Raw genomic sequence first — 27,500 nt, forward strand, 5'->3', positions numbered from 1 at the left:
ATTGTGGTCAGACCACTGCTGAGACTCATCTCCAAGAGACTGTATGAATACTTGCAAAATGATTAAAATATTCCACTAAATACAATTAGGTTCAATCTTCTAAAAGTGTTTTTCCTCAACATTTTTAAAAATCAGAAATGCATTTTGAAATACTTATTTATTACTGTTGCAGCATTTGTTCTCTACTTTTTTTTTTTCTTTTTTTCTTCAGCACAAAGTCAAAGTACGATCCAGCAATAGGTCATTAACTGAAAATTGTTGGGTCACATCCTGCCACATTCCAGTTGGTCCCCTATTTTTTTAAGGTTTCTGGAAAGGAAAAGTTCAATAACCCCATACCTAAGTGGCCTAGGTGGGTGGCAGTAGCACCCACAAACTACCATCACACATTGACATTCCACCAAGCTTTAGCCCAGCTGCAGATAACCACTCACATCATCTAGTCTATAATCAGTCTTCTCTGTCCTCAAAAAGGGCTGGGATGTCCTTATACCATAAATAGTCACTGTAGGAACTATAAAGAATCATTTTTTTTCCCCACTCACGACTTAAGCAATCTGCTTCCAATGCATACACAACTACTAGCCAGAGTTTACATACCTCCCGACTAACTTAGTTTCTGCTATATTGCACTTTTGAGGAGAATAAGCAATTCCACAGAGACAGAGCTAACAGCCCAAACACTAGTCGGCCATTCTCCATTTTATCCCCATCTTTCTGGGAGGCAGAGAAAACCAAAAAAGGCCTTGTGATGTTTGGGACCTGCTAACTACACAGCAAAGAGGGGGTACACCTTCGTCTTTTGCTTTCTAGAGCAGGAGACACAAATTCAGGGACCATAAATGCAAGACAAAGTCAAATGATGTGTGGTTAAGTATTTTCCTCCCTTTCATTTTATCTCAAATACATGTTGTAGAAAAAGTAGATTTCAGATTTCAGCACATTATCATTGTTACCCATATATTCACAACAGCGTGGCTGAGACGGATGCTGGAGCTATAGCAGAAGAGCGACCTGTTTCAGGCAGCCTTAAGTTTCATGCTTCTGAAGCAATCGCTGATGTGTAACTGAAGAGATGATTAATGGAATGAGTGTTTTACGCTAGTCAATCAAGTCCTACCCATTCACAGCATGAAATTTAGATAGGCAAAATAAGCCTTTACAACAACAGTGGGTGCTGGTTCCAAGGAAAAAGTCATCAGCAATGACATATATTAAGCATATCATTATGGCTTGAAATAAGAAATGTCATTGTGTGTTTTAACACAAGAGAAAGGTAGCACCACCCTCATACACCTGTGCAACTCTAAGTGACAGCAGGGTGTAACTTTAAGGCAAGTGTCCAAGGGTAACTGACAGCCTAATTTGATTTGTATTATTCATGCATATTACAACAAACAACCTGGCACGTGTGCAAGTTCAGAGAGGGCAATGGTTAAAAAACAAATCAAAAACCTTCTTTCCGCTTGCAAACACAGAAAATCACTTCCTTTGAACACTGGTGACTTGTAATAAACTTTTCAACCCTACATTATCGTTTAAAGCAGGCCCACCCTTGGCTTCCTACCACGGATGCTGATTTGGTTTATATATTGGTTTATTTGTCCTTATTTAGGTTTGATTTGATTTACACTGCAGCTAACGTTAATGCATCCAGCCCAAAGATCATGTGGAAGAAGTTTATTAAGACTTGAACTGCATTTAACATTGTTATGAGACACAGAAAGCCAAACCCCACCTAATCACTCCACTGACGTACACACTTAGGCACCAACACTCACTAACAGCATTTCTTAATTCAGGACAACTGAAGTAGCACAGCATACAACATGAACACAGGAATTCACAAATTAAGCACTGTGTGCATTGGATATTAATACAAACAATGGTAATATCACAGAAGACTGTCTAGCTGAGCAGAGCACCATGTGAATGAGTAATCCTGCTTCAGGGCCTAAATTGCCTTTTTAACAAAACTAACCATGGCTCCTCTGGCAGTCACAGCATAGCATTAGCCTCAGCAGATAATCAGGAGTCATCTACGTGCATCAGAAAAAGCAACACTATAGTAGGAGCAGATCGAGTCCTGACAGAAATTAAGCGAATAATATTGTCCGTTTTTTTTTCCATAATGAAGATCTGTTTCTCCCTACTTAATTCAAGTAGGAAAACACCTCTAAGATCATTTAAGTCCAACCTTTTTCGGAGTATTGACAAGTCCACCACTAAACCATGCTACTAAGTTCTACCTCTAAATGTTTCCTGGAGACCTCCAGGGATGGTGACTCAGCCACTTCCCTGGGCAGCCCATTCCAATGCTGCAAGACCCTTGACCCTTTCAGTAAAGACATTTTTCCCAATATGCAGATATTTGTTAGGAAATTCTTAGCTAATCACACAAAATTTTAAACAGTCTGTAATACTCTAAAAAGATAGGTTTCAGGTAACATGCAAATTTAAGTCTAAGGAAAGCAAAGAATATTTGTTAAAAGGGTATGTTTATTAGCATTTTAATTAGTATTGGATGACACACTTCCTCTAATCTATTACATGACTCATGATAATCAATTCAAGCCCTTTTTTTTTTTTTTAATACTTACTGCCTCAAATGATATCTCTTTCAAAAATTTCTTATTTTCCAGATCTATAGTAAAATAAACATTACCTATGTTTTATACACTGGTAGCATGAGAAGATTCTTTGCTCACCTTAACATGGTCAAAAACCCAAGTGTCAAGCTTGGATGCATCTTGTGCTCCAAAGTCTTCACTTTCTGCTGTGTAACAAAATGTATAAACATGATCTCCAGTAGCACCTGCAAAAACAATATAAATGGAATAGGAGACAACAGAAAGGAAAGTTTTCATCCTTCTTCCTTAGTAAAAAAATACATGAATATTAATGCATACGAACACAAATCCATCAAGAATGACAATCCTGAGAGAATTCAAAGAAGGATCTCTCCTTAAATTATTCCACCATTTACATTTTTAAGCCTAGATACCATATTTATCTCATTAGCTTATCAGCATCTTTGGGGGGGGCTGGGGGAAGGGGGGGAGGAACAACGTTACTCAATACACTCATGTGAGAAAAAGCAGATAGAAATTGAACAACTTCCAGTTAAAGCAAGTTAAAAAAACTTAGTTTTGAAACAAGTAACTTCATTAAAATGTCTAACAGGAAACTAGACATCTAGAGCCTTATATGAGCACACAAGTTGTTGTTGTTTTTCTTTTGTTATTTGTTTAGTAAATTGTACAGGGCTTTTGATTGTTAAAGTGAATCATACAAGACAACAGGATATCATGTATGCCTTTTATTCAGGACACAATCGTATATTACATACAAGGCAGGCAACAGCACGGAGTATATGAGGTCCACTGATGCAAACACACAGCATCTGAACAAGATGATTTCATCTTGCATTCACTGTCCACAAAGTAAAGCAGAAAAAGAGGGGGGGAAAGATAATGAAGACCTAGAAGAAAGTAAACTTCTGAAGTCCTGGAAATATCTGAAATTAGGTGCAGTTTAATGAGCTATTCAGTCTGTGGCTGAGCTGTTAACAGCTTGGGAATGCTATTTCTACATTGACTACATAAAATCCCAAAGGGGAGACATTCTTCTATCAGTTGATTGCCAGTCAGCATGTAGCTGATTTTCTGAATGTCAGAATTATATAATGCCATTTTGTAAGCTTCTGGGCTTGTCAATGGACTAACATCCCCATATAAGGGACATGTTTAACCAAGATTACATCCAAACCTATGCAAGTGATGCAGGTATTTCAGGCCAGAAAGATGAAAGCTGGCACAGATCTGGTGCAGTTCCCCCTGCTGTCCCTCGGGAGATGTTTCTACTACTTATAACCCAGAACACTCACTGCACTCCTCAGTCTGAAAGAAAAGAACAAAATACTCCAGGGCACTTAAAAGTGAATTAAGGAGTTCAAATTGGTGGATAAAGGAGCTCAAAAGAAGAAATAAGCCCTGGTGATCACTGTAAGGATGACTGATGTTCAAAGAGGGTAGAGTGCTGTACTGTTTGTTCTGCAGCATTACAGAACATCGGACGAGACCTGTTTTTGTGAGGTACAACACCAAAGAAGCTAGATGAAAAGCATGTAGTTTGCAGACTGGGTAAAGGAATGCTACTGGTTACCCATTCTAATTTCCACCAGAGGAAAAAAAAAAACATGTAGCGGCTAAATGAGGCCATATAAGGAAAGCTTTGGAGTGCTGGAAAGATCTTCAAAATGATTTTAAGAAAAAAGAAAACAACCAACTATACAATATTATTAAATAATATTTTATATTTCTGTATTTTGAGAGGTGATAGGCAACAGTATGCCTGATACTTCTTTGAAATGTGGGGACAAGGCAAGGAGGATGCAAAGACGTGATAGAGAAGTAGATGGTAGCCAAGGATGAAAACATCCTTACGAAGCAGAGCTCTACTGTGTTTAGTGGTGCCATTACACTAATGGAAATAATGTGGAGATGCCAAAAACCTGCACACCAGATACCAGCTGTTCCTATGGCAGACTTCTGCCTGGCATGTTGTCTCAGCCCTTAGTATCAAGATTCAAATACTAAGGTTAGGAATAGAGTTATCCTCCTACAATAAGATTACATCCTTTGGAAATCAAAGCTCTCATTCTGCCTGACCCTCCCCTGTCCCAGCTCCATGCCGTCCCTCGGGTCCTGTCGCTGTCCCCAGAGAGCAGAGCTCAGCGCCTGCCCCTCCGCTCCCCTTGTGAGGGAGCTGCAGGCCGCCATGAGGCCTCCCCTCAGCCTGCTCTGCTCGGGACTTAACAAACCAAGGGGCCTCAGTTGCTCCTCATATCTCTTCCCCTCCAGACCCTTCACCATCCTCAAAGTCCTCCTTCAGAGGCTAATAGTTTTGTGTCCTCATATGTTGTGGTGCCCAAAATCATACACAGAACTTGAGGTGAGGCTGCACCAGCGTCAAGTAGACCAACCCCTTCCTTCAATGGTCCAGCAGAAGCAGCAGCTTCAGATCCTGTCTCAGTGTGGTTTTCAATACTCAGGATTACACTCTAACCCAGACCTACGACAAAACAGTATCGGGCTGGACAACAGCAAGACAAACTCAACTCTTGGCAAGTCTAGAAGAAAAAATGGAAGTTTTCACAAACATTCTGGAAATAAAGTAGACATTTTCAAAGTACACTATTTTCAGATAATTTCAAGCTCTACCTAAAAATATCATGAAAATAAGGTTAGAATTAGAATACCGAATCTGCGTAGTTTAAGCAAATTTATCTATTGGAAAGTAACATTCTCTAAACCTGCTTCAGATGTATGCAAATTGCACACTAGTTCCAAAGATACTTCTGACATTTTCTCAGACTAACATTAATCACACAAACTTAGACAAATTCAGATATCATGCATATACTTATATTTTGATATAGAGAGATCCAACAGCATTTTATTTACCTTCTCTATAGAATCCACCACCATCTGACTGAAATACTTATTTTATGACAGAAAAAAGATCGGAAGATAAATAATGCCAGCAAATGGGATTTTTCACTCCTTGACAAAACCCAGCAGGTATCATACATTCTTTATTCATCATCCAACGAAAACGGTGTGAGAAGACATGTTTCTCTCAATGGTGAAACAGTTAAAAGAATTCTGAATATTTTGGCATGATGAAAAAACACAAGAAGAGTCATATGACTGTACTAATTTCCAACATGGAAAGAATTTAAGCTATGTTCCACTCATCTTCTTTTGAGCTTTTTGTAAAAGTGAAGCAAAAGTTAATAAATACTTGATTCCATTCCTTTGTTTGTTATAGAAGCCAAAGTTTCCTATCTCTCCTCTTCTTTGGAAACTCGTAACAAAGAAATGGCAAACGTCTTTATTCTATACATGATCAAAAATAGATTGCTTATAGATAAAGCTTATATTGGAGAGACCAAAGAAGGCAAGAATACTTTTTCCAATAAAAAGTTAAATCAGCTTTATATCACGAGAAACTGCTTCCCAGATAGTATCTACTTCTCAAACTGTGCTGCACTAAACCTTTCTCAAGCAGTGTGGCCATAGGCCAAGGACAGTTCATTTTTGGAGGATTCCAAAAAAAAAAAAAACCACAACAAAACAACAAACAAACAAAACAGCTTCACTGGTGTCACTCAGAAGAAGCCATATTGAGACACAAGACAACTGTATGGAATTAGCCTTGCACACCCCTGCAGAAAACATCAAAGCTGCTTCCAGTCCCCTGTTTATCTTCTTACTCAAAGAAAATTAACAAAAGGACAGGGCTTTGTAAAATTCTTGAATTCCCCAAATATTTTCCCAAGAATATATCCCTAGAAATGTAAATAATCTGTGCAAGGGCAGTATACTACCTTTCCTCGCTCCCCAGTCATCATCAAAATATTTCTAAATACAAACTGTTATCTGAGGTCATGGGAAAGTGTAAACTTCTAGGATATATTTTTACAGCTTTTCATAAACTTAAATTTATATGGACCAACCTAGGAACAGGAAAAAAAAAAGAAAAAAAAAAAAGAGGTGTGTGTGACAGAGGAGATACTGGGGAGATGAAGAGAGACTGGAGTTCAGAAAATGAAGGAAGAACTTTAAACCAAATTAAAAGCATGAAGTCCTTTTAACTATGGGTGTTTCTCCTTTAGTATGTTGACAGAATTCAGTAAAGCCTACTTAAATGGATGATAAATAGGGATAACAAAATAGGGATATCTTCTTAAAAGCTTACCATTTCTCCACCCAGTCTTGAATTCACAAACTAGAAATCACATGTACAAAAAATAAACTGGAAACATGTCATTCACCTTCTTCTTTAACTTGAAAATTTCAAGTCTTTCTATTTTATTACCAGATAACTATGTGTTAAAAATTCACAAAATTTAAACCTTACCTTTTGCAAACATTGGCAAAATATCCGGGCTTCCCCAGCTCCACGTATATTTACTTTCATTGAAAACAGAGTCAAATTCCACTGGATTCTCCTTCCATCCTGTTAAACATACAATTTCAATTGGATTGCCAAAAGATTTTTGACTTCTTTTCCATGCAAATTTTCTTTTTGGAGGGTGGGGGATGGAGGAAGTCCCTTCTACTATTTCACAATGAACCGCACTCCGTAGGTCTCAGTTTTACTTGTTTTTGCCTCTATTTGCAATTAGTCCCCCATTCATCAAGAAATGAGATGAAAACCTAAGCCAATCTTGTTATGAAAGGATTCAGACAAATAACACACAGCTGGTTTACCTTCTACAAAGCTAAATTTTTCCCGAATTCTAAATCCCCTGTTATCTGATTGCAGCTTTTAACATACTGTGCATTAAGTTACACACACGTATTATATTACCAATAATCATGTTCCACCCTTTCACAAGAAAACCTTAAAGACTTTCTGTGACAAGGCAGCTGACAAATATAAAGAGATGCTCTTAACAGCAACTCATGCCAATCCTGCATTTGTAGCAGATATCAGAAGGAAGAACCTTGTGACTAGAAGCTTGGGCAAGATCAGGTAATTCCTCTTAGGTAATTCACCGACAGCAGCTATCTCCAGCTAAACAATCGCTGAAGTTTCCACTCCATTTTGCTACTGATCCTTCAACTCCACCTGACAATGGTTCAGCTAAAACACTGCAGTTTACTTTTGTTTGCAACAATTATTTAACCACCTTCTATTACATCCCAAATTATAATTTAAAATAATCTGTTACATGAAAAGGTAAATCCAGAAAGTTCTTCTGCTTTTAGACTTAGGGTGCTAAATCTTACTAAATTACAAAATATTAACTTGTGTAATGCATTTTCATAGCTAACAATATTAACAGAGGGAAAACTATCCAAAATGAGATTTTTCCATATAATCAAACCACTATGCAAGTGTTTACCGATAACATAGAACCTAGTATATCAGTAGAATTCCTTATCTTGGAGGATAGTGTTTAAAACTTTGGGACTGGCATACCTTTAGCAACTGCACTGACGTCTTCATAAAACCCAGCTATCAGTGCAACGTGCCCTGGTCTGGATTCTGTTGGGACTCGGGTATGAGAGATGCCCCAGCTGCCATTATTCTCCAGAATAGCCCTGAAAAAAAGATACAAGTCAGTTAATGCTTGTGACTTCTTGCAAGTAAAATGTTTTGCAGATAAAAAGAGTGACAGGTAGGATGCTACACAGGAAATACAAAAAGCCCAGATTAAAAAAAGATTTTTTGCTTTAGCCTGCTGTGCAGCAACTCAAACCAAACATTAACTGAAAGTAGTTCTGTATTATAATACCCCACAGATAACATTGCTATTGTTGACCACCAACACTCAAACAGACTAGTTTAACTGATGTTTTACAACACTTACACGTAACATATAGTGGTTTTGTTTTTTTTTCTGCTGTCTTCTAATATGGCTTAACCCCCCCAGTCCCTGCCCAACAAATTGTTGCTGTCTGGCATTGCTTTTCTTTGTTCTTTCCATTTAGCTTGAAAGTTCAATCTTCCTTTGCTCATTAAATACACTCAAGTATAATTAGTTCTTGGGACCATGCCTGTCTTCTTTATCTATGCTTAATCTTGGAAGGCAGCAACGAGAGGATATAAACCAAATGTGAATGCAATGTGGAGATCATTCGAACAACACAGAAAATCCAGGCAAACCTATTATCTTCTGCAGTTACGCTGAAGCAAATCAGAGTAGATTCTCACCAAATATAAAGAAATACAGAAGCTGCCTAGGGATTATACATGTACACATAAAATCATTTTAAGATAAAAAGCAAAGAAAACAGAGGGCAAAGCTCAAGCGTAAGAAACAGGCTCAAACTGTTCTTGTCTGCTAAAGATATGAACAGCTGGAACCTGTCAGAGAGCAAGCAAGCAAATGTTATCATCGAATGTTTTCTTGTCTCCATCTTCTGGAAGCAGAGGAACATTCAGTGCCCACTGTCAGGGTGGCGGCTGGAAGGAGAAGAGATTAAAACACACCATGATATACTTTATACTAATTCTTAGGAAAAAAGGAGCAGATTCTCTGAACAAATCCAAAGCAATTTTATGAGCGAAACCTACTAGAAGTTACTTTTGTTGTTCAAGGTATAAGTTACAAAACTCGCTGAGTTTGCATGTGATCGAACGTAGATCCCAAGTTCATGTTTTATAACTTGATTTTTAACAGATAGACCAATCTGGTTTTATACAGTTGTTAATTACAAGTTCTGTACGCTAAACACATTTCACATGAATAACATAAGAATCAAACCAAAACACAGAGTATTTAAGGCTTGGCTGTGCTCATGGAATTCATTGCTTATATTCATCTTGGATCTCAAATTCTCAGGCCTACTTGGAAGTTCACGGGACTACTTTGAATAGCCCAAACACTGCAGAGAAAAATGAAAAAGGCAATATAATATTCTGATATTACTTCTAGCTATCACCTCAGCCAGGTTTTAAGACAACTCATATTGAAAACAAGTATTATTCTTAAAAAAAGGATTTAAGTATCAGCTAAAGAGGTTTCTAATTTATTCTTACTGGAGACTGATCAAGATATATTGCACTAGCATTAGTGGAAGACTTACGACAGATAAAAAATTTTGGCTCTCCTCTCACTTCACTGTAACAACAGGTGGGAAATTGTTTTAATTAGACTTTGATTTCTACCCCTTGGATTACTTCCCAACTCCATTTTGCCTAAGTTAGAAAGTAATCCTTTACATTTGCTTCTGATGGGTTGCATTAACGTATCTGAAGTCAACAATAACATAAGGCAAGCAGAATATAGTCAGAATACCACTTACCTTTTCAAAAATCACTTAGCCATTTTGAATTATTTCCAAAGCCTTTTACTCAGAAGAACTGTTTTAAAAATTCATTTCCCTGACAGGACAAACATTAGCTACCCATAATAGTGATGAATATGATATAGCAATACATACAAAACGTGACTGACAAGGAATATAACATCTTCTTTGCAGTCCTCATCTGCACTACCACAGCACTTCAGACCACACCACCTGCTGTCCCTTGTAGCTACCAGAATGCTGCTGAACAACAGATTTTTCAAGAATATTTGTAAAAGAAAAGCCTGATGTATACCTGGTATACATCAGCCAGCAATCTGTTCCAACCATAATGGATATTTATTAACTTTACATGCCTACTAAAACACCTTGCTTTCATTTATGGCACATTGCTACATGAATAATTCTTGCTCATTTAAAGATAATCTTTCCTCCTTAGAGAAACAGTAGTTCCCAAAGTGCTCCACCTGCACGAGACAAGTCATCTGCCTATTATGCTGCACACTAAAGCAGATAAGGGACTGCACACTTGACACTTAAGAATGAACATGCAAAACAGTGGACTTGATATGCCCTGGACTGCCTTGCCTTCCACCTTTCAGAAGACACAGCGTGCTGCATGCTTTCATCTCACATACACATGCTCACACATGCATTTATTATTTATAGGCAGAATGAAAGAACTAGAGATAGACAGATGGCACCTCAAATCTCACTGGCATTTTACTCTGGTGACCTACCAGTATCTTTTCTTCTAAGGCAGCTCTTTCCTCCACTTACCCAGGTCCTTTCAGCACAGGTTTTACTTGCACAAATTTTGAAATGGGACAAATTAAAAGACAGAAAAGTACAAATTTCCCAATACTGGACAAGCTAATGTATGGTTTGCCTTATTACTAGAAATCTGTAATAATGCTGAATTGCTGAAACTGAAGAACTTTAGACACTTCATGGCTGGAAAAGAGGGTATTTTGGCCCCAACGCACCACTGCTCCTAGAGATGGGGCACTATGGCATTCACAACCTTATGATGCTACAAAAGACCAACAACTTTAGTCCTAAAAGGACGAATCTGCTCTGGAAGAGGCACGAAGTCCACCGCTAAAAGAAGATATGGAAAACACACTGGTGTGGCACAAAGCACACCTTACAAGAACCCTAACTCAGCCAGAGAAACAGTTACAAGTAATCCCAGGCAGGATGACAAGTACTAAAGTGCAGCCTTCCCAGATTTCTATAGCAGACTGGAAATGCCACAGCAGCTTCAGATGATTGATTACATGGATTTGCTCTGATATGCCAGCCAGACACCAGCTATTACACAAATGCAGTCTTATTTAGCACTGTCTCATTTTTTTTAAATTTCGGCAATTATTCATCTTATGATCAAGTAACTATCTCGATATAAGGAAACAAGGAAGGCTGGGGAATATTAACTTTAATCACTCAAAGACAAGGCTTCTAGCGTTCCTTTCTGGCTGCATTAATTTTCCACAATCTTAAACCCAATCACGCCATTATGCAATGAGAGATGCTAGAGATAGCACAAGAGAGGCAGCGGGGCCACGCAGACGGGAAAGGAGGAACAAACAGGAAGAGGCGGCTTGCTGTTAGATCCGCTCAGCCCATCTTGTTTAATCACTCCTTACGAAGCCTCATCAGCAGCTCAGAACTGGAAGACAGGTGCGTTAATGAACTACTCCGGCTAAACTGAACATCCAGGAAGCAGCTTAAATAAATGACTTAGGTTTCAAAATTGATGCCATGCAGAGCGTAACTCTGCAAAAATTTGTCACTTCAAAGGCAGAGGGAAGGCAGTACCAAGCCACCACAGTTGTCTGTTTCTCTTGTTCCTATGAGAACACTTTTCATCATTACATAGTGCTATCTCCAGAAGCTAAACCTTCTGGATCGGAAGCATTTTTGGGTGGACTTACCGCAGGTAAGGTGCATGGGAAGTGTTGTTGCCATCCAATTCGTACAGTGAATCTGCCCGCAGACCGTCGGCAACAAAGAGCACGAGACGTTTCGCTGGAGGTGGCAGCGGAGTCTGCTGAGGGGTCATACCGTGAACCAGGGGAGAGCTGAAGTAGATGTCAAAAATGGAGACCAAGAACACAAAGTGGACAAGGAGACCAGCAAGGATGAAGACTGGTATACCCATGGTAACGGGGGGCTGGCAAGGCAAAGTCCAGCACTGAGAGGGAATAAGAAAAATATAGTTAGTCACATGAAACTTAGTAGGATTAGTATTTATGTCATTTGATACAGAATGGAAGTACTGTAAATAGAGTTATTACCCAGATCCAAAATCAAACTATTTACAAGCAGCTTTTTCCCAGATATGCTGGTTTTGGTCAGAAGCCATCGCACTGCTGATTCAGCCTGTCAGATAGCTATGTCACACCAACTCCACCTTGGCGTTTTCTGGCATACCGGCTGGCTTCAGAAGACCATTAAATCAAGCCAGCATCTCCGACATCCAGCAGCTTTCTGTTACCTACAGCAGTGACAGGACAACACGACGTCTCTCTCCATGAGCATACTACCCTCTGCTGGCCGACTGCACGACAGCTTTGGGGTCTGTTCTGGCAGATAAGAGACCGAAGTCAGCCAGGGAAAGCCATCCTACAGCAAGCATCCATCCAAAGGTGCTTTCTGTGAATTTACCATCAATTCCGGGCTCGTTATACTCCATTTAGAAACTTACTTTAAACGAACAAAGCCGCTCTGTGTGAGTGCAGAACGCTATCACTCCTCTAAGAAAGGCGACAAAAACGCAACAGGTGAAGAATTACGGTTCAGCAGGATAATAATCTCTCCTTTCAGGATGCTTTTTCTGCCTTCAGTCTTTGAAGTCAGGTTCAGGATACAAAGATGCTTAAAAATAGATACACTGGAAATGCATGCATCCACCACATGCACTGAGGGTGTCGCATGATGCCTACCGAAGGCAACGCCAACACGTACAGAGTTAGGTAAAATAGGAAACAGCCTGAACGAGGCTATTAGCTCTGTGCAAACTGCTAACTTCATTATTTAAATAAGCTAATTATCAGCCTTACCCAAACAGCACCTCCACACCTCCATTCACTGATTTAGAGACAGATCTTCTGAACAGCCCGGAAGGTGCCGACATTCAGTTGTCTGTATCAGTACGTGCCTCCCTCCAAAAGAAGCTCTTCATTCAGGATCTAGTCAGTGCTCCTGAATGAGAACGCCTACATTTCTTATCTTGCTACTTACAGAACTCCAGTAGTTAGAAACACGAACGTGGACAGGCACAGACAGCCACCACGTGGTAAGACGATTAGTTTTATCAAGGAAGGAAAGAAAGGCTTCATTACAACATAATTAACCCTGATAAAAACCCTGAAAGATTTTCTTAAAATACAAATTTTAAAGGGCCAGGAAAACCACAGGAAAAGAAAAATGAAAAAGATTTGAAAGTTTGTTTTATATCTAAATCACACTACTTGTCAAAGTAAAATTCAGGCCTATACGCAGCTTAACTGTAAGCTACATTTCCACTCATTTTCCCTACTGAAATACAGCTGCAACAGCCTTCATCCTAATCAAAGTAATTAATACAGTAATAACTTCCAACTTCAGAGACTGAGAGAAAAAAGTATCATGATTGAGATAAATATGGCATTTCAAAGAGACATGTGGTAGCCCTACTCAATGCAGTGAGGTTTCATCTCTCAAGCAGGAGCTTGTAGGCACAGAACTGTGCAAGTGAGATTCCAGCAGAGACCTGGGACATTTGTAAGCATCAGCTTATTACTTTGTGTTTCCATTCTTAAGTACTTTAAGTTCCTGCATGCGTTGAACATTAACGTTGTTCATTAAGTTGAACACAGGACCTCATTTTACTGTCTTATTTTCCACCGGGCTTCCTCTTCTGATGTAGCTGTGCTGTTTGATACGAGAACCTGAACTATTCATGCCTAGGAGCTGATGCAACTAGATACCCCCTTAATGAGAGCACATTACTTCAATCAGATACTTGCTGCTGGCTGCTCCCAATACTACAAATCTATAGCTGAACACTTTCTGAGTTCTTGCAATTACAGTATTAGACATCTAAACTGTTTACAGCACAGAGTATTTCCCTTTGCTTTAAATCTCCCCAGGCCTGAGGCGTAGCTTGCAGCAAAAGGAGTGTAATCAACACAATTCAAGTTTAATGCCATGTCATCAGAGTACAGTGATCTACAAAATTAAGTCCAAAAGAAGACTTCATTTGCAACCATGGTTCAATTACGCTATAGTAGGCCACTCTTCCAGGCACAAGATACCCAATTGCTCATCACCACTAGATGATTTCACTGCAGGCAGCTCCCAACCCACCTGCTTTTCGAACCACTAAGCCCTTGTGAGGTCTTGCAAACGAGCACATCTGTGGCTAGAGAAGGATTAAACAGCATTGATAAGAGTCAGCAAAAAGCAATGTAGACAAGCAACAATGACCTTCTGCACCTCTTCGTGCTGATCAAGTTACAGCTGAACTTGGTCATTGCTACTCTGAAGCGTCTAAAGTTGTTTAGACTGTTTATGAAATATGTTCTCTTCAAACACAATCAGGGAACAACATGAATTAGGATTTCCAGTAACTGATTTTCATCTTGGGTTTCCTTGAGACTTCCCAACAATCAACGTACCCTTTCTATCCCACAGGACAAACAAACACCCAAGATCGGGTGTTTTTTGGGAGCCAGCTTTCCACAGGTCCATTCCCATCTCATTCTTGGAGCACATCCCCATTTCTTCTCAACCCTCAATATACAACATCTTTGACTACAAAGTGAGGAGAAGGAAAAACAAGCAGGCACAAAGATAACCTCTTCTATAGAGCTTTGGTTACTGGCGGTTGAATGCTTCTGCTTTTCTTATCTTCAAGCGTTTCTCTACATGTCTGCTCCACTCCTGTGTATCTTTCTGGTTAAAATCACGTAATTACAGCTTCAGAGCTCTTCAAGCAAATGAGGCATCTCCACAGCTCTCCCTTCAGCAGCACACCAGCTCTTGCAAGAATTCATCAAAAAGCACAGTTCCAGGTACCCACTTAAACATGACAGATACTTTTAAGCATGGTCATGGTTGCAGAACTACTCTGACCCAACCTCTTCTCTACCACCTAACCCAGGCAGGATCTGAAAAAGCAGAGCAATGAGACTACCTGAAGAGAAGGGCTGTGCACATTGGTCCCCTCAGCGACGATGCTTGGGGTAAACTTTGGTTCCTGACTGAAAAGAGAGGTAAATACTCCTTTTCATCCCATGATGCTGAAACATCAGTTTGCCTAGAAGGTACAGCAGCATCAATTAAAATGGGCAAGTTGATTTCCAGAAGGGGCAAATTAATTTCCAGAATGCTTTTCCCAGTCCCCTTCCTGAAGGCTGTCAGAGGAGTCCCATAGGCACACTGCCTATAAAAGAAACTGCAACCATCAAATACAAGGATCAGGATCTGAACCAGCCTACGTGCAGAGGAAACAGCAACCAAGGTAAAATATAACATTCAGGGTTACGTTGACTCGTGAAATAACCTATCAGAGGCTTAAATATGCATGGAATTAAGCATTTACAGATTAATGAAGTGAAGTATACCCTGACAAAGAAGTGACTTTGCTAGAGCCCTCTATACTTACGTACCACAGTCTAAGACAGACATGGGTGGAAGATTGTTGAATGATGGACTGAAATGGCCACTTCTCACATAAAAACCAGTTTCCATTTTGAGTAGGATCTTGTCTGTCTACACAATCCACAGCTGTGCGGAAACAGGTCTTGGCTGACACTAATTTGTTTCTTGGCTTAATCACTACCAGCTGGGACTTACTATTAAAGGTTGATTTACCACAGATCACTGAATCGTGAAAGGCAGACCATCAGGGAAGAAAGCAAAGGTTCAAAGACAAGGGGACTTCCAGAATTTGTAAGCCACCTTCATGGCACAAGAAGGCCTAATGCTAAGCAGTGTAATTACAAATATAAGCATTTGTAGCACAAAGAGGAAAACAGATGAATGCGTCTCACTTCAGATATAAATGGGTTCCCTGGGGTGATCTCCTCCACTGCACTCTTGTGCAGGGACCATCGGTGTGGAAAAGTAAAGCTACAAATATATTGTGAAAATGTTTTCTCTTGCAAGATCTGGACGTGACCTTCAGTAATCAGAACAAGCCTCAGTGTCGGTCTCCTGGGAGATCTATTTGTGTGGTGTTTTTTTTTTTCCTTCCTATAATGGGCTCTAGTATTATACTTCTCTCTCCTCAAAACTTGACCTCGTTCTCAAAGACACGATGGAAAGTCTTGGACTGCAAGTCCACCGCCTCCACGCAACCAGTGCAGTAACAACTGGGATGGGGTGACAGCACCAGGAAATGTGAAAACGCAGAGGTCTTTGGAGCACTGAGCTGAGTCGTCTGCAACGCAGAGATCTCTTCCACGCCCCTTTTCTTCTCCCTCTGTGCTTCTGCATCACAGGGCTGTTCAAAAGCCAGTCTCAACCTGCAGGTTCAATGTGGGAACCAGAGGTGGAACAGGATCTCAGAGGTGCCCTGACACACCTGTCAGCGTAAAGAAGAGCTGGAAATGAAAGCCTTGGTGCCCAGCAGCTCTCCAGCATGCTTGTCTGGCCGGGAAGAGCAGAGAGCAGCTATCCCAGTACAATCCAGGCACTCAAACATCCCTCAAGCCAGTGATGTCTGCCCTCAGGCCCTCCAGGCACAGAGGGGCACAGGTAATGCTTCTCAGGAGCAGGCGTCTGCTCTAGCAGGAGACATGCATATTTATCTACGTACTGTTCGTCTGCATCCTCGGAAACGCAGAAGTGGAATCCAATTTTTATGGGGCACCACACAAAAGAGAGACCCTTCCTCTTCTCCCTCCTCCTGTTGTAGAAGTCATCACAAGCAAGTTTCTCTGTAGAGCCTGGTGCTTGGTGGTTCAAGGCAACCCCACAAGACATGAAAAGGACAAAAAAAAACTAAGAGAAAAGAAAATCAGATTGACTACTAACTTATAAGAAAAAACAAAAGCCAAAGCCTGTCAAGAGAAGCAAAGGAGCAATGTATTAGACACGCAGCCCTTTTCACTTTGGAGGACAAGGAACTGAATCTAAGTTTATTCCTAGTGCAAAAAGCTCTGCTCTCATGTGCTTGGCCACCCAAAAAGTGGATAAACAAACTCTCCCTTGAAGATGTATCTTACATCTTGCTGTCAATGAAACTTAAGGATGTGTCAGCATTTTTGCGTCCTCTGATATCTTCCCAGGCAACCCCCTAGCAAGTGACTCAGTGCACTACAATCCAAAGATTTAAGCTTTGCCCAAATCCTGATTGCATTACTCTGTTTAATTCCATTTAGCTACTGCCTATCACGTACTAAGAGAAAAGATCACAGTTTCTAGCCTTACAGACAAAATAGAGGGAGAGTCCGGAGCGCGTTACAACCAATTTATCACTTGCTGTTTCTTACTGTCCATCCAAAGACGCTACTTACAATAATACAGCTCAGGCAGCCAATTCATCTCCTCTACAGCCTCAGCCCAAGTAGTGCACAGGGCATCAGGCTCTGATTTATCCTTTTTCTGTATTTTCTCTCCTTCTATCACTACCTCCTAAAACTAAATACGGAGCCAATCCATCGTGAAGGCAAGAAGCAGGCAGCCTGTTTCACGTTAGCTCGTCCCTCCTCTCCAGCTGATCCATACCCTGCTAACAGGACTTTTTTTTTTGACTTGCACCCCAGCCTAGCACTACCCCTGCAGCCAGGTCTGGCCGCTGCACAACCCACGTCCACAGCCCCCAGGAAAGGATCAGCTCCCTTACAGCTGAGCAGGAAAGCTGATGTAATTAGGGAAATGCTCGTTTCCCCGAAGCAATCCACATCCGAGTTGTTTTTCCCTGAAGTTATCATCTCTCAGCATTACAGATAAGGCAAAGAAACCCATACTTGCGCTGCAATATAACATAGTCCTTTCTGAGAAATGTAACTTTTCCCTTCCCTTTTTTTTTTTTTTTCCCCTAAATATGCAATAAAACAAGCACAAAACACTACATGGAGTATGCCTCCCTGGCAGGAATATTTTTTAAGGATAATAAAGTGTCAGGAGAGGGAGCTGAAGTCACATTAATCAATTCCGGTAGAGGGACCATGCCTCACTAAATACTGCCAAGCCTGTTGGTTAAGATGAAGAAAATCCATTGGAAAGGCTTTTTCAATAAGCACCGACGGCCTTGGTAAGTATCTTCTATGGAAAGAAGAAATAGACGGGAATGTCTGCTCTGTTTCTGGCTGACGAACACATTTTTCAGCTAAACGGCGCTGTGTATTATGTAATTTAAGCTGTCAAATTGGTGACTGCACAATTTGTCCATACATAAAACATGATCCTTGCGCTTAGGGCAGGGGAGCGACATGGGAGCTCTGCTGCGTGACAGGATTTTTCGTGGTGTGGCAATTATACTCCATCCACGATAGCACCAGCAGCCCTTACCCTACTCTTTTACTAATCTGGATTTTTTTATTTTTTTTTTTTTTAAAGAGTTAAACTTGTCAAATAACAAAATCAAGCGATTCCTGCTGTCAAGGCACACACCTACTGGCTGCACAAATTTATACAGCAGACTTAGCAGCCAGCCTCGGAGTAAGCCTACTGGCATCTTTATGCAACACTTAAACATTGGAAACCCAAAAACCTCATCGTGACTTCACACATACGATGAATGTAGGTGAGGTAACGATCACGTCCCTCTTCCTCCTTTCCCAAACTTCATTTTCTTTCCCTACTGAGGCATAATATGCTCCGCCAGACAATGAAACTGTAACGAGAGTATTTTTACTTGCTTTTGCACTGAAGTGGCTTTCGTAATTCAAACCATCTGTTTATAATTATTTTATGCTCAACATCTTCACCGAGCATCTTATGGATTATAATAACAAACGACATCTGCTTTAAATTGTGAATGTGGTTCAGTAAAGCACATCCAAACCTGAGGCAGGGAGCCCAAGGAATACTGAATTTTCTTTTTAACATCTCTTGATAATCAAGATCGCTTTGCCCGCCTAGAAAAGTCTCTTTTGCGAAACCACTGCAAGGAGAAACCTGACTGTGGCCTACGAGGCAGAATGACTTGAACTTCCCCGCAACGCCGTCACTCCAGTGCCAGCCTAACAAATTCAATCTGAATTACCCTGTGAGCACGGGAACAGCATCCACAAGTCTCCCAGGTACAAAGACATACCCAGGAACACCACCGACAAGACGACAGCATGGAGAAGGAACAAGGGTGGTTTCTTCATGCTTTGAGGCGTGAAAGAGAACAAGAGCATCATCCTCTGCCAACGCCAGTCAGCCAGGTACAGAGAAAGGGAGGGGGAGAAATGCAGCGGTACTTTTGCTCGCCATGCAGGATGTTATAAAAGTACTCAGAAAAAGCAAAACTCAAACCCAACTGCTGTGTCTTTTCTTTGCTGTGAATCAGCCATTTCATCAGCAACAGCACTTTGGGAGCCTGTCTGTTTTCAGGCAGCATTCATGATTCTGTTCGGGTATTTCTTGATTTATTATTTATGTATTTCTTCATACCGCCATACTCTATAAGCAAGATTTCTTCGAGCACCCCTGGTCTACAGCTTAACATCATATTTCATGGACACGCCATTCATATACTCATCATTTCATAAACATAGACTGTTTAGTAGTTTATCCTGCCAAAAGTGCCTTGCATTACACTGTGTAACCTCTGTTTTTTTTTAAACATTTAGACAAAGAAAACAGTGCTTAAAGTATGCTCTACAGAAGCGACTACAAGATTGAAAAGAGCTGAAACAGAAGAGTTTGGTCTGAAGTCACATTTTCTCATCAGTATCAACTGCTACCAAAACCCAACAAACATGGTAAGAAGCCATTTGTCAGCTACTTCCTGCACACAGGCTGTCCAATATCAATTTTTCCTTCAGGCTGAAGGGAAAAAGGACTGCAAGACAACCTTCTGAGCACAGAGTAACACTTTCCATAATAAAGGAACACGTAAGTCAAATAATCGTTTCACAGGTTCCCACTCTTTCAAAAAAAAGTGTTTTAGAAAGGACTCCCGAGCTTGTGAGATAAAAGTACTACTTCAACCAAGTCTGCTAGCCAGTAGAATGCATTTGATCGTAAGGTATAATTAATGGGCTAGCATAATTGCTATTGTACAACTCTTAACCTACAGAACCTGCACCCACAGCACGCCCCATAGAGCGATCCCTGCCTACCGCCCTGCTCCCTCACCCCAAACTTGCCTGTTTGGCAGCTCCCAAAGGGAATTTACCTTCCTGTTGCCTTTCTGTTGTCTTTCCCAGGGCTATGCAAGAATTAAGAAGGATCTTGGCTCTGCTCCAACCATACATGGGCACCGTTGCGGACCAAGACCCTAGCAGGATCCATCGTAGAAGCAGGCTTTCAGTATGTACAGGTTCATCATAAAGAAACTAGCACAAGGGGGGCAAATGTGCCCCAACTTCTTCAATCACCGAATGAAATGATTCAAGAAGCTGAAATAACTAGTTGCAAGGCCCAGAAAAACAAGAGCAGACACTTACTGTTATTGCAGACATCAAATATAGTCTCATGTTAGAAAGACACAGACGAGTTCTACCTACATTAGGTGCCTGTTCTCAGGGAAGAAACAACCAGCTAGTTTTAAGGTGACAGAAAAGGTCTATTATTCACATCTGTGTAGCACTTACTTACCTGTACCCAACCATCTGTAGGAACTGTCTTGTAATTAAAAACATCTGTTTCCCAAAATAATTAAAACCAGCAAGGGAAATATTTCATCGGGTGTTGCTACACGAATACCTAACTGCTACTGCCATGTCAGAAGAACAAGAGGTCCTCACAGCCACAAATACCACAAGAAAAACCAAGCTAGGACAGCTGCAGAGAGTTGTCCTGTCCTCTGCTCCCATCCACGTATTCCCTTGGACTGGCACAGCTGCCTGGAAAACTGCATAGAGAGACAGACTGAAAATAACCTATAGAAAAAAAAAAGGAAGGAAACTGAAATAACTTTGCTCCAGTGCAGTTCCCCATTCTAATTCATAAAATAGACCTCCATTGGCGCCAGATGGACAGGCCCGCATCACCTCCCAGCTGTGCTAACCGAGCACATTCGAAGCACATCCTCAGATTCTTACTTTGTTTTCCAACTTATATTAAATTAGTTAACACCATTGCCTTCATTGCATGACCTTCTCCACAAGCCAGCTTAAATATCTTCAATCACATTTTCCTCCAATTCTCGACTGAACAACAGCAGGCAGAATAAGGAAAACAGAGTTAAGTGTAGAAACCATTTTGCAAGTTGGTGGAGCGTGCTTCTGCAGTGACAGGAATAAATAAGACCTTCTCAATTTCAAGCCTTGTTTTCACCTCCAGAAAGCTTCAATAACAGAAATGTTAATAAATTCAGGCAGCATAGCCTCTCACGTGAGTTTAGTTCTTTAAAACCTCTGAATGACTTTACAAAGGCCATTTTCATACTTGATTTCTACTGCTTCCTTTCCCACCTAGACTGTCCTTCAATATGGTACAGCATGCCATCTTTAACAGCCATCTGTAACCTCCACAACTTTCTTTCTGTACAGCCTACATTGGCAGACAACATACCCATCTTCCACAGCTTTCCAAACTTGAGTGCCTGAAGACCAACAACTCAATTCTCCAGTTTGTGGATGTATAAAAGGTAGTATCTCTTATCCCCAAGTTGTGACTTCATTCAGTGGCATTTCTCTCTATTCGTTCTCATAAAAACATGAAATACGTCATGAAATTTGAACTTGGTTTCCCAAATTTCTAAAATTCTTCGTGGGCTGTAAATGCTTTATTCACCATGCTTCAGACAGCAGGCTCCCAAGCATCCATTGTTCACAGAAATGCTTCAAAACAACAAATATAGAGAAAAGAAAAAGTGATTGAACTTTTCTCCTCCCAAATGAAGAAATTATTTCTAACCTCATAGAATCATAAAGGTTGAAAAAGACCTCCAAGATCATCTGGTGCAACCATCACCCTACTACCAATGTCACCCACTACACCATGTCCCTAAGCACCACGTCCAACCTTTCCTTGAACACCCCCAGGGACGGTGACCCCACCACCCCCTGGGCAACCTATCCCAGTGCCTGACTGCTCTTTCTGAGAAGAAATGTCTACTAATTTATAACCTAAACCTCCCCTGGAGCAACTTGAGGCCATTCCTGCTAGTCCTCTCACTAGTTATCTGCAAGAAGAGGCTGACCCGCAGCTCTCCACACCTCCTTTCAGGTATCTGTAGAGAGCAATGAGGTCTCCCCTGAGCCTCCTCTTCTTCAGACTGAACACCCCCAGTTCCCTCAGCCGCTCCTCACAGGACTTGTGCTCCAGGCCCTTCACCAGCTTCGTAGCCCTTCTCTGGACATGCTCCAGGGCCTCAGTGTCTTTCTTGTAGTGAGGGGCCCAAAACTGAACACGGCACTTGATGTGCAGCCTCACCAGAGCTGAGTACAGGGGGACGATCACCTCCCTGGTCCTGGTGGCTATACTATTCCTGATATAAGCCATGATGCCATTGGCCTTCCTGGCCACACTGCTGGCTCATGTTCAGGTGAGCATCAACCAGCACCCCCAGATCCTTTTCCTCTGCACAGCTTTCCAGCCACTCTGCCCCAAGACTGCAGTGTTTCACGGGGTTGTTGTGATCAAAGTACAGGACACAGCACTTAATCACGTTGAACCTCATCCCACTGGCCTCTACCCATTGACCCAGCTTGTCCAGGTCCCTCTGCAGGGCCTTCCTACCCTCCAGCAGATCGACACTTTCCCACAACTTTGTGTCATCTGCAAACTTACATGTTCTCCTCCTACTTTGTGGGACATTATCACATTTTTGTTAAAGCTGAAAATATTTCAAGAGTCCCTTCTCACTTTTGTCCTATTTTTACTTCAGATACATTATAAAGTCGGTTTCTATGGGTAAAGCTATACCTATATTTAACATACAAAAAAATATATATTTATAAAATAGCCTATATTAGATCAGGATTCAACAACCCTACGAAAATCAACACAAGAAGAGCAAAGATTGATGTGTTTCTACTCATTTTCTGCCTCAAAAAGTGCACATTTTAAAGTTCATGGAAAAAATATGCATACATTGAAAAACTGGGTTTTGTTTCACACAAAACCAAGTAATAATGATAATAATATTTTGGATACCCAGCTTGACAGACCTATATTTGGAAACCTCATCTGAGACATGTTAAGGTAAGCTATTCTTCAGACAAACAACTTGCACTCTTTAAAGACAGAATAAAATTTTAATTCCAGTAAGAAACAAAGCACACCTTTTGGAGGCAGAAAAATAAATGAATTTGTACATGTCTCCATCAAGCAAATCTATTTAATGCCTTCTTTCCAGAGCTTCAGCATCTTTTTCTGCCTCACACATCCTCCATGGTGGTGAATGTTTATTGTGAGGCTTTCTTCTCAAGTCCCTTAAATTAGACTCTTAGAATACCTATTCATATACCGCAATAAACTATTTTTAAGCATATTGTTATTGCACAAGGCAGTTTAAACACATTTTCTTCCGCTCTGGAATATGTACTTCAGCTGTGTTAACCTTATCCTAGGTGCCAGTACATTCTTTTGGAGCAACTGAAGGACATCAGTGTAAACATTGCAATTAGTTTCATAAGCCCAAACGAACCTCTTAGGAAGTACTGAAACAGAGAAATATTTTTGCATTATTTTAGGGGAGAAGAGAAAAATTTAGTCCTTGTTGTAAAACTACACAGAAGCCAGCAGCAACGCGTACCTTAAAAGCAAGGGAGACTTGTTTAAACCATCTTTAAACTTCGAATCACTTGTAAACATCACAGATCACCACTAGAGGCTGCTACAGGACATCAGTAAGGGAAAAAAAGAGAAAAAAGACCACAAGCAGATGAACTTTTAGTAAGTTCACACTGAGCATCCTTTAACTCTCCAGAAAGGAAAGTGACAAGATTTCCTTAACGAAATCTACCACAAAGTACCAGAGAAAACGCTTTTCTTATTTTTTTCTTATTTTTAGTGCATTTTAGTATATTATTTTTAGTTTATGTAGTGTATTTACGTGTATTTTGCCACTTCATTTTATGCTACAACCCATTCACACTCCCCTACTGTTCACGCTCCCCTACTTTTTTCCTATGACATAGACAATATGAAATCAATATATTATGGGAGAAAAAAAGTTTATTAAAGGACAGATTGATTGCATTTTAAGGAAAACGTGTGTAAACTAAATACAGGACTACCACTCTTTTATAGCATACTAATATAACACGAATTAACCTGTTTGCAGTTACGGTACTGAGCACTGCTATATCTAGTAAGGCCCTGTAAAACAAGATTAGATGTAGCCTTGATAGAGTTTCGATTAATTTGCAGGACGGTCACTTCCACACACCCAGAAACGCGTCTTTTTGCCTCCCTGAGATTTGTCCACACTTTTATTAGAGATTTCAACCCCAGCTTTGCTTCCAGCTGCCAGCATGGAGAGGAGAAGGCTCTGGGGGACTTTGCAGCAGCCCTCCAGCACCTAAGGGGTGCCCAGGAGAGCAGGGGAGGGCCCCTACGATCCGTGAGGCCCCAAATTCCCCCCCATGAGCGCGCCCAGAGCCCGGCAGGACCCCCTCCCTCCCTCCCTCCCTCCCCACCCCCCGCCCGCCCCATCTCCCCCAGCCCCGCTCCCGCCGCGCGCACTGCGCAGGCGCCAACACTCACTCGCCTCCCGCCGCGCGCCCGGCCTCGGTCCCCTTCCGCTTCCGCGGCCCCCTCAAGCCACGCCTATCTCCAGCAAAGCCACGCCCACTCCATCAAGCCACGCCCGCCCCCACCAAGCCCCGCCCCCTCCCTCCCAGGCAGCGGGGCCGGTCGCGTTGTCCGGGCGGCTCTCGCGAGAGCGGCGAGCCGGAAGAGGCCGCGGGGCGGGCTGCGGAGCGCAGTGGGCGGCGGGCGGGCGGAGGTGCGGGAGGGCCTCGCCTCGCGTCGCGCCGCAAGATGGCGGCGGGCGGCGGCAGCGGCGGCGTGAACCCCTTCCTCAGCGACTCGGAGGAGGACGAGCCCGGCGGCGGGCGGCACGGCGGCAGCAGCAGCAGCACGGAGCCGGCCGAGCCGCGGCGGGAGGAGCCGGGCAGCCCCGAGGAGCCGCCGGGCCCGCGGGCGGCGGGGGCGCCGGGCGATGGCGGCGGGGCCGGGCCTGGGGTTGGTGCCGGGGCCGGGGCCGGGTCCGGTTCTGGGTCCGGTTCCGGGCCCGGCTCGGCGGTGGAGCCGCCGCGGGTGTCGATGGACGCGATGGCGGCGCAGCTGCTGCGGGACCAGTTCCTGCTGACGGCGCTGGAGCTGCACACCGAGCTGCTGGAGAGCGGCCGCGAGCTGCCCCGCCTGCGGGATTTCTTCTCCAACCCCGGCAACTTCGAGAGGCAGAGCGGCACGCCGCCCGGCGCCTCGGGGGGGCTGCCCGGCAGCCTGCTGGGGGCGGCCGGCGGCAGGGAGCCCGGCCCCGGGCAGCTCAGTAAGTGCCGGGGGGACGGGGAGGGTGCTGAGGCTGCCCCGGGCATCGCCTGCCCTCCTGGGCACCCCCTCTCAAAGAGGAGTGAGGGTGCGCCGCGGTGAAGGGGCTGCCAGAGCCGCCACCCATTCATTTGGAGCCTCGCGGGGTGGCTGAGGTTGGAAGGGATCCCCAGGGATCAGCTGGTCCCGCAGGGTGACGCAGAGCAGGCTGCGCAGGGGCACCCAGCAGCTGTCAAAATGTGGCTGTCAGTGCAGGGCTCAGGTCTGCAGGACGGGCCTCAGTTATATGGGTGCCACCCCATCGCACACAACTAACACAGTGTTTCCAATAACCCGTGCTGCCAGGCTTTCCAGGCGCTTGTACTCCTGGGCTGTCCATTTCGGGGATCCCCACTTGGTGGGGGGAAATATACTGGGCTAGCGTGCCTACTGGAAGCAGTGAGGGTGTTTCGGAAGTTGTGGCATAGCTGGCCTGAAAAGCTTTTAGGTTTTAATAGTCGAGCGGGTGGTTTAGAATAGAATTACTTGTGTGATTTAGCAGTATTACTGTTGAGAACAGCAGAGGTTTAAAAGCCTGGCAGCTAATGGAAGTGGCACTGAGAGAGAGAGGAGTTGCCCTGACACCTGACTTCTGAGGTCTTAATGAGCTCCTGGACAGCATTGAAAGGAAAGGTGTTTTTTTCAAAATACTGTTGAAAGGTTTATCTATACGCGTATTCTAAGATACCTAGTGGCCTCCTGCATGTAGTTCTGTACTTTGGTTTACTTCAAAAAGTGTCCAATATTGCAAAGACATGCAGTTAGACTTAAAAATTGGAAAGAACTGGTGGTATCGAGATGGCCTGGATAACAGGAGGCATCTAGGCTGTCAGCTTTTATCGTTTTTTCAATGTATTTTAAAAACTGGATGGAATTTTTCTTTAATTCCTACCATGTTGTTTATATGCCACTTGTCTTGCTTACAAATGCTTAGAATTTCATAACTTGGCTTTGTCCTACCGAGAGCTTCAGTGTTGTTGCTTTCATGATAAGATTGGTGAACCCTCATGCTTCAAGGCTACGGGCCAACAAAAATCTCTGTTTCCTTAAAAGCAGCTTTCTTGGGGTTTCCAATCAATTCATCCAATTGATTAAACATTCTCCTCTTTTTTTAACGTGTTGTTTCCAGTTGTTGATGATGTACATTCTCCAGTGGGATTAGGAGAACAGCAGCCTGTGTGACTGCTGTTACACACCCCAAAAAATGGGGAGTTCTAGAGCAATGTACATTGATGAGAGAACATCTTTCTGATCATTGTGCTGACCTGCTGAATGCATGGCAGCAGGATGACACAACTATTAAACAAGGGGGGAAGGAGGTGAGGAGAGGAGGGGGATGTATTTCTGGAGCAGCGTAACAATACTGAGGCATGGCAAAAGTAAATATGGTAAACCTTATGTTAAAGGTTACATAGAAGTGTCTTGAAATCCAGTATCTATAACAGAAGTTGTGTGCTTTTTTTGTCTCAAAAGCATTTCAAAAGGCAATTAACATTGAGTGACGTTGATAGGTGTCAGATCCAGAACAATGAGAAAAATGTATTTTTGCACAGCTCAAGTAGATTTTCGAACTTTTTTTTCTCATCAGATTTCTTGAGATGTGGAGGTCTAGTGCAGAGCTAGTGATTTGTGTCAGTGCTGCTCAGCCTGAGGCTGGTTAATGTTAACGAGAACTGATAGGGACTCATGCCTCTGAATTTAAGCCAATATCCAAGTGTTAAAATTGATGGCAGAAGATTGATGGGCTGAAAATTGTAAGGTCCTCGCAAGAATTCCTTTCATTTTCTTCTTCAGCAGCTGGTATTGTATTTGGCCAGATAAATAACCCACAGGTCTGATCCAGCAGTGAGTGAGTGTTTCCCTAAGCTAGCTGTGAAGCCAGAATGAGTTTGAGCATAAAACTGTAGTTTTCTTTACAGATACTATTGATGTAGAAGGTAGTGGAATTTGGTTTGATTGACATCTCAAGGTCACTTGAATTTTGTGCCTCAGTGGGGGGAAAAAAAAAAAAACAAAACACACGTGTTCAGAATGACAAAAAAG

The 27,500-nt window shown here is 42.3% G+C and overlaps 2 protein-coding genes across 3 annotated transcripts in view; one reads left to right on the forward strand and one right to left on the reverse strand.

Annotated features, from left to right (window-relative positions):
- The window catches only part of PIGN (phosphatidylinositol glycan anchor biosynthesis class N), a 107,494-nt gene extending 82,823 nt beyond the window's left edge, over nucleotides 1-24,671 (reverse strand). The window contains exons 1-5 of one of the 2 annotated variants that reach the window (XM_032183041.1): nucleotides 24,630-24,671; nucleotides 11,762-12,021; nucleotides 7,993-8,114; nucleotides 6,925-7,023; nucleotides 2,709-2,815 (exon numbers count right to left, since the gene is read on the reverse strand). In XM_032183041.1, the coding sequence (XP_032038932.1) occupies nucleotides 2,709-2,815; nucleotides 6,925-7,023; nucleotides 7,993-8,114; nucleotides 11,762-11,988 (555 nt within the window). In that variant the 5' untranslated portion in view covers nucleotides 11,989-12,021; nucleotides 24,630-24,671. Of the gene's footprint in view, nucleotides 1-2,708; nucleotides 2,816-6,924; nucleotides 7,024-7,992; nucleotides 8,115-11,761; nucleotides 12,022-12,124; nucleotides 12,292-24,629 lie in introns of those variants that run through there. The other variant, XM_032183042.1, reaches the window with a different exon arrangement.
- Nucleotides 24,672-24,898: 227 nt separating this feature from the next.
- The window catches only part of RELCH (RAB11 binding and LisH domain, coiled-coil and HEAT repeat containing), a 73,421-nt gene continuing 70,819 nt past the window's right edge, over nucleotides 24,899-27,500 (forward strand). The window contains exon 1 of the mRNA XM_032181284.1: nucleotides 24,899-25,419. Within this exon, the coding sequence (XP_032037175.1) occupies nucleotides 24,906-25,419 (514 nt within the window). The 5' untranslated portion in view covers nucleotides 24,899-24,905. The remainder of the gene's footprint in view (nucleotides 25,420-27,500) is intronic.

The sequence above is a fragment of the Aythya fuligula genome, chromosome 2, assembly GCF_009819795.1.
Source record: "Aythya fuligula isolate bAytFul2 chromosome 2, bAytFul2.pri, whole genome shotgun sequence".
In the NCBI taxonomy this organism is placed as follows: domain Eukaryota; kingdom Metazoa; phylum Chordata; class Aves; order Anseriformes; family Anatidae; genus Aythya; species Aythya fuligula.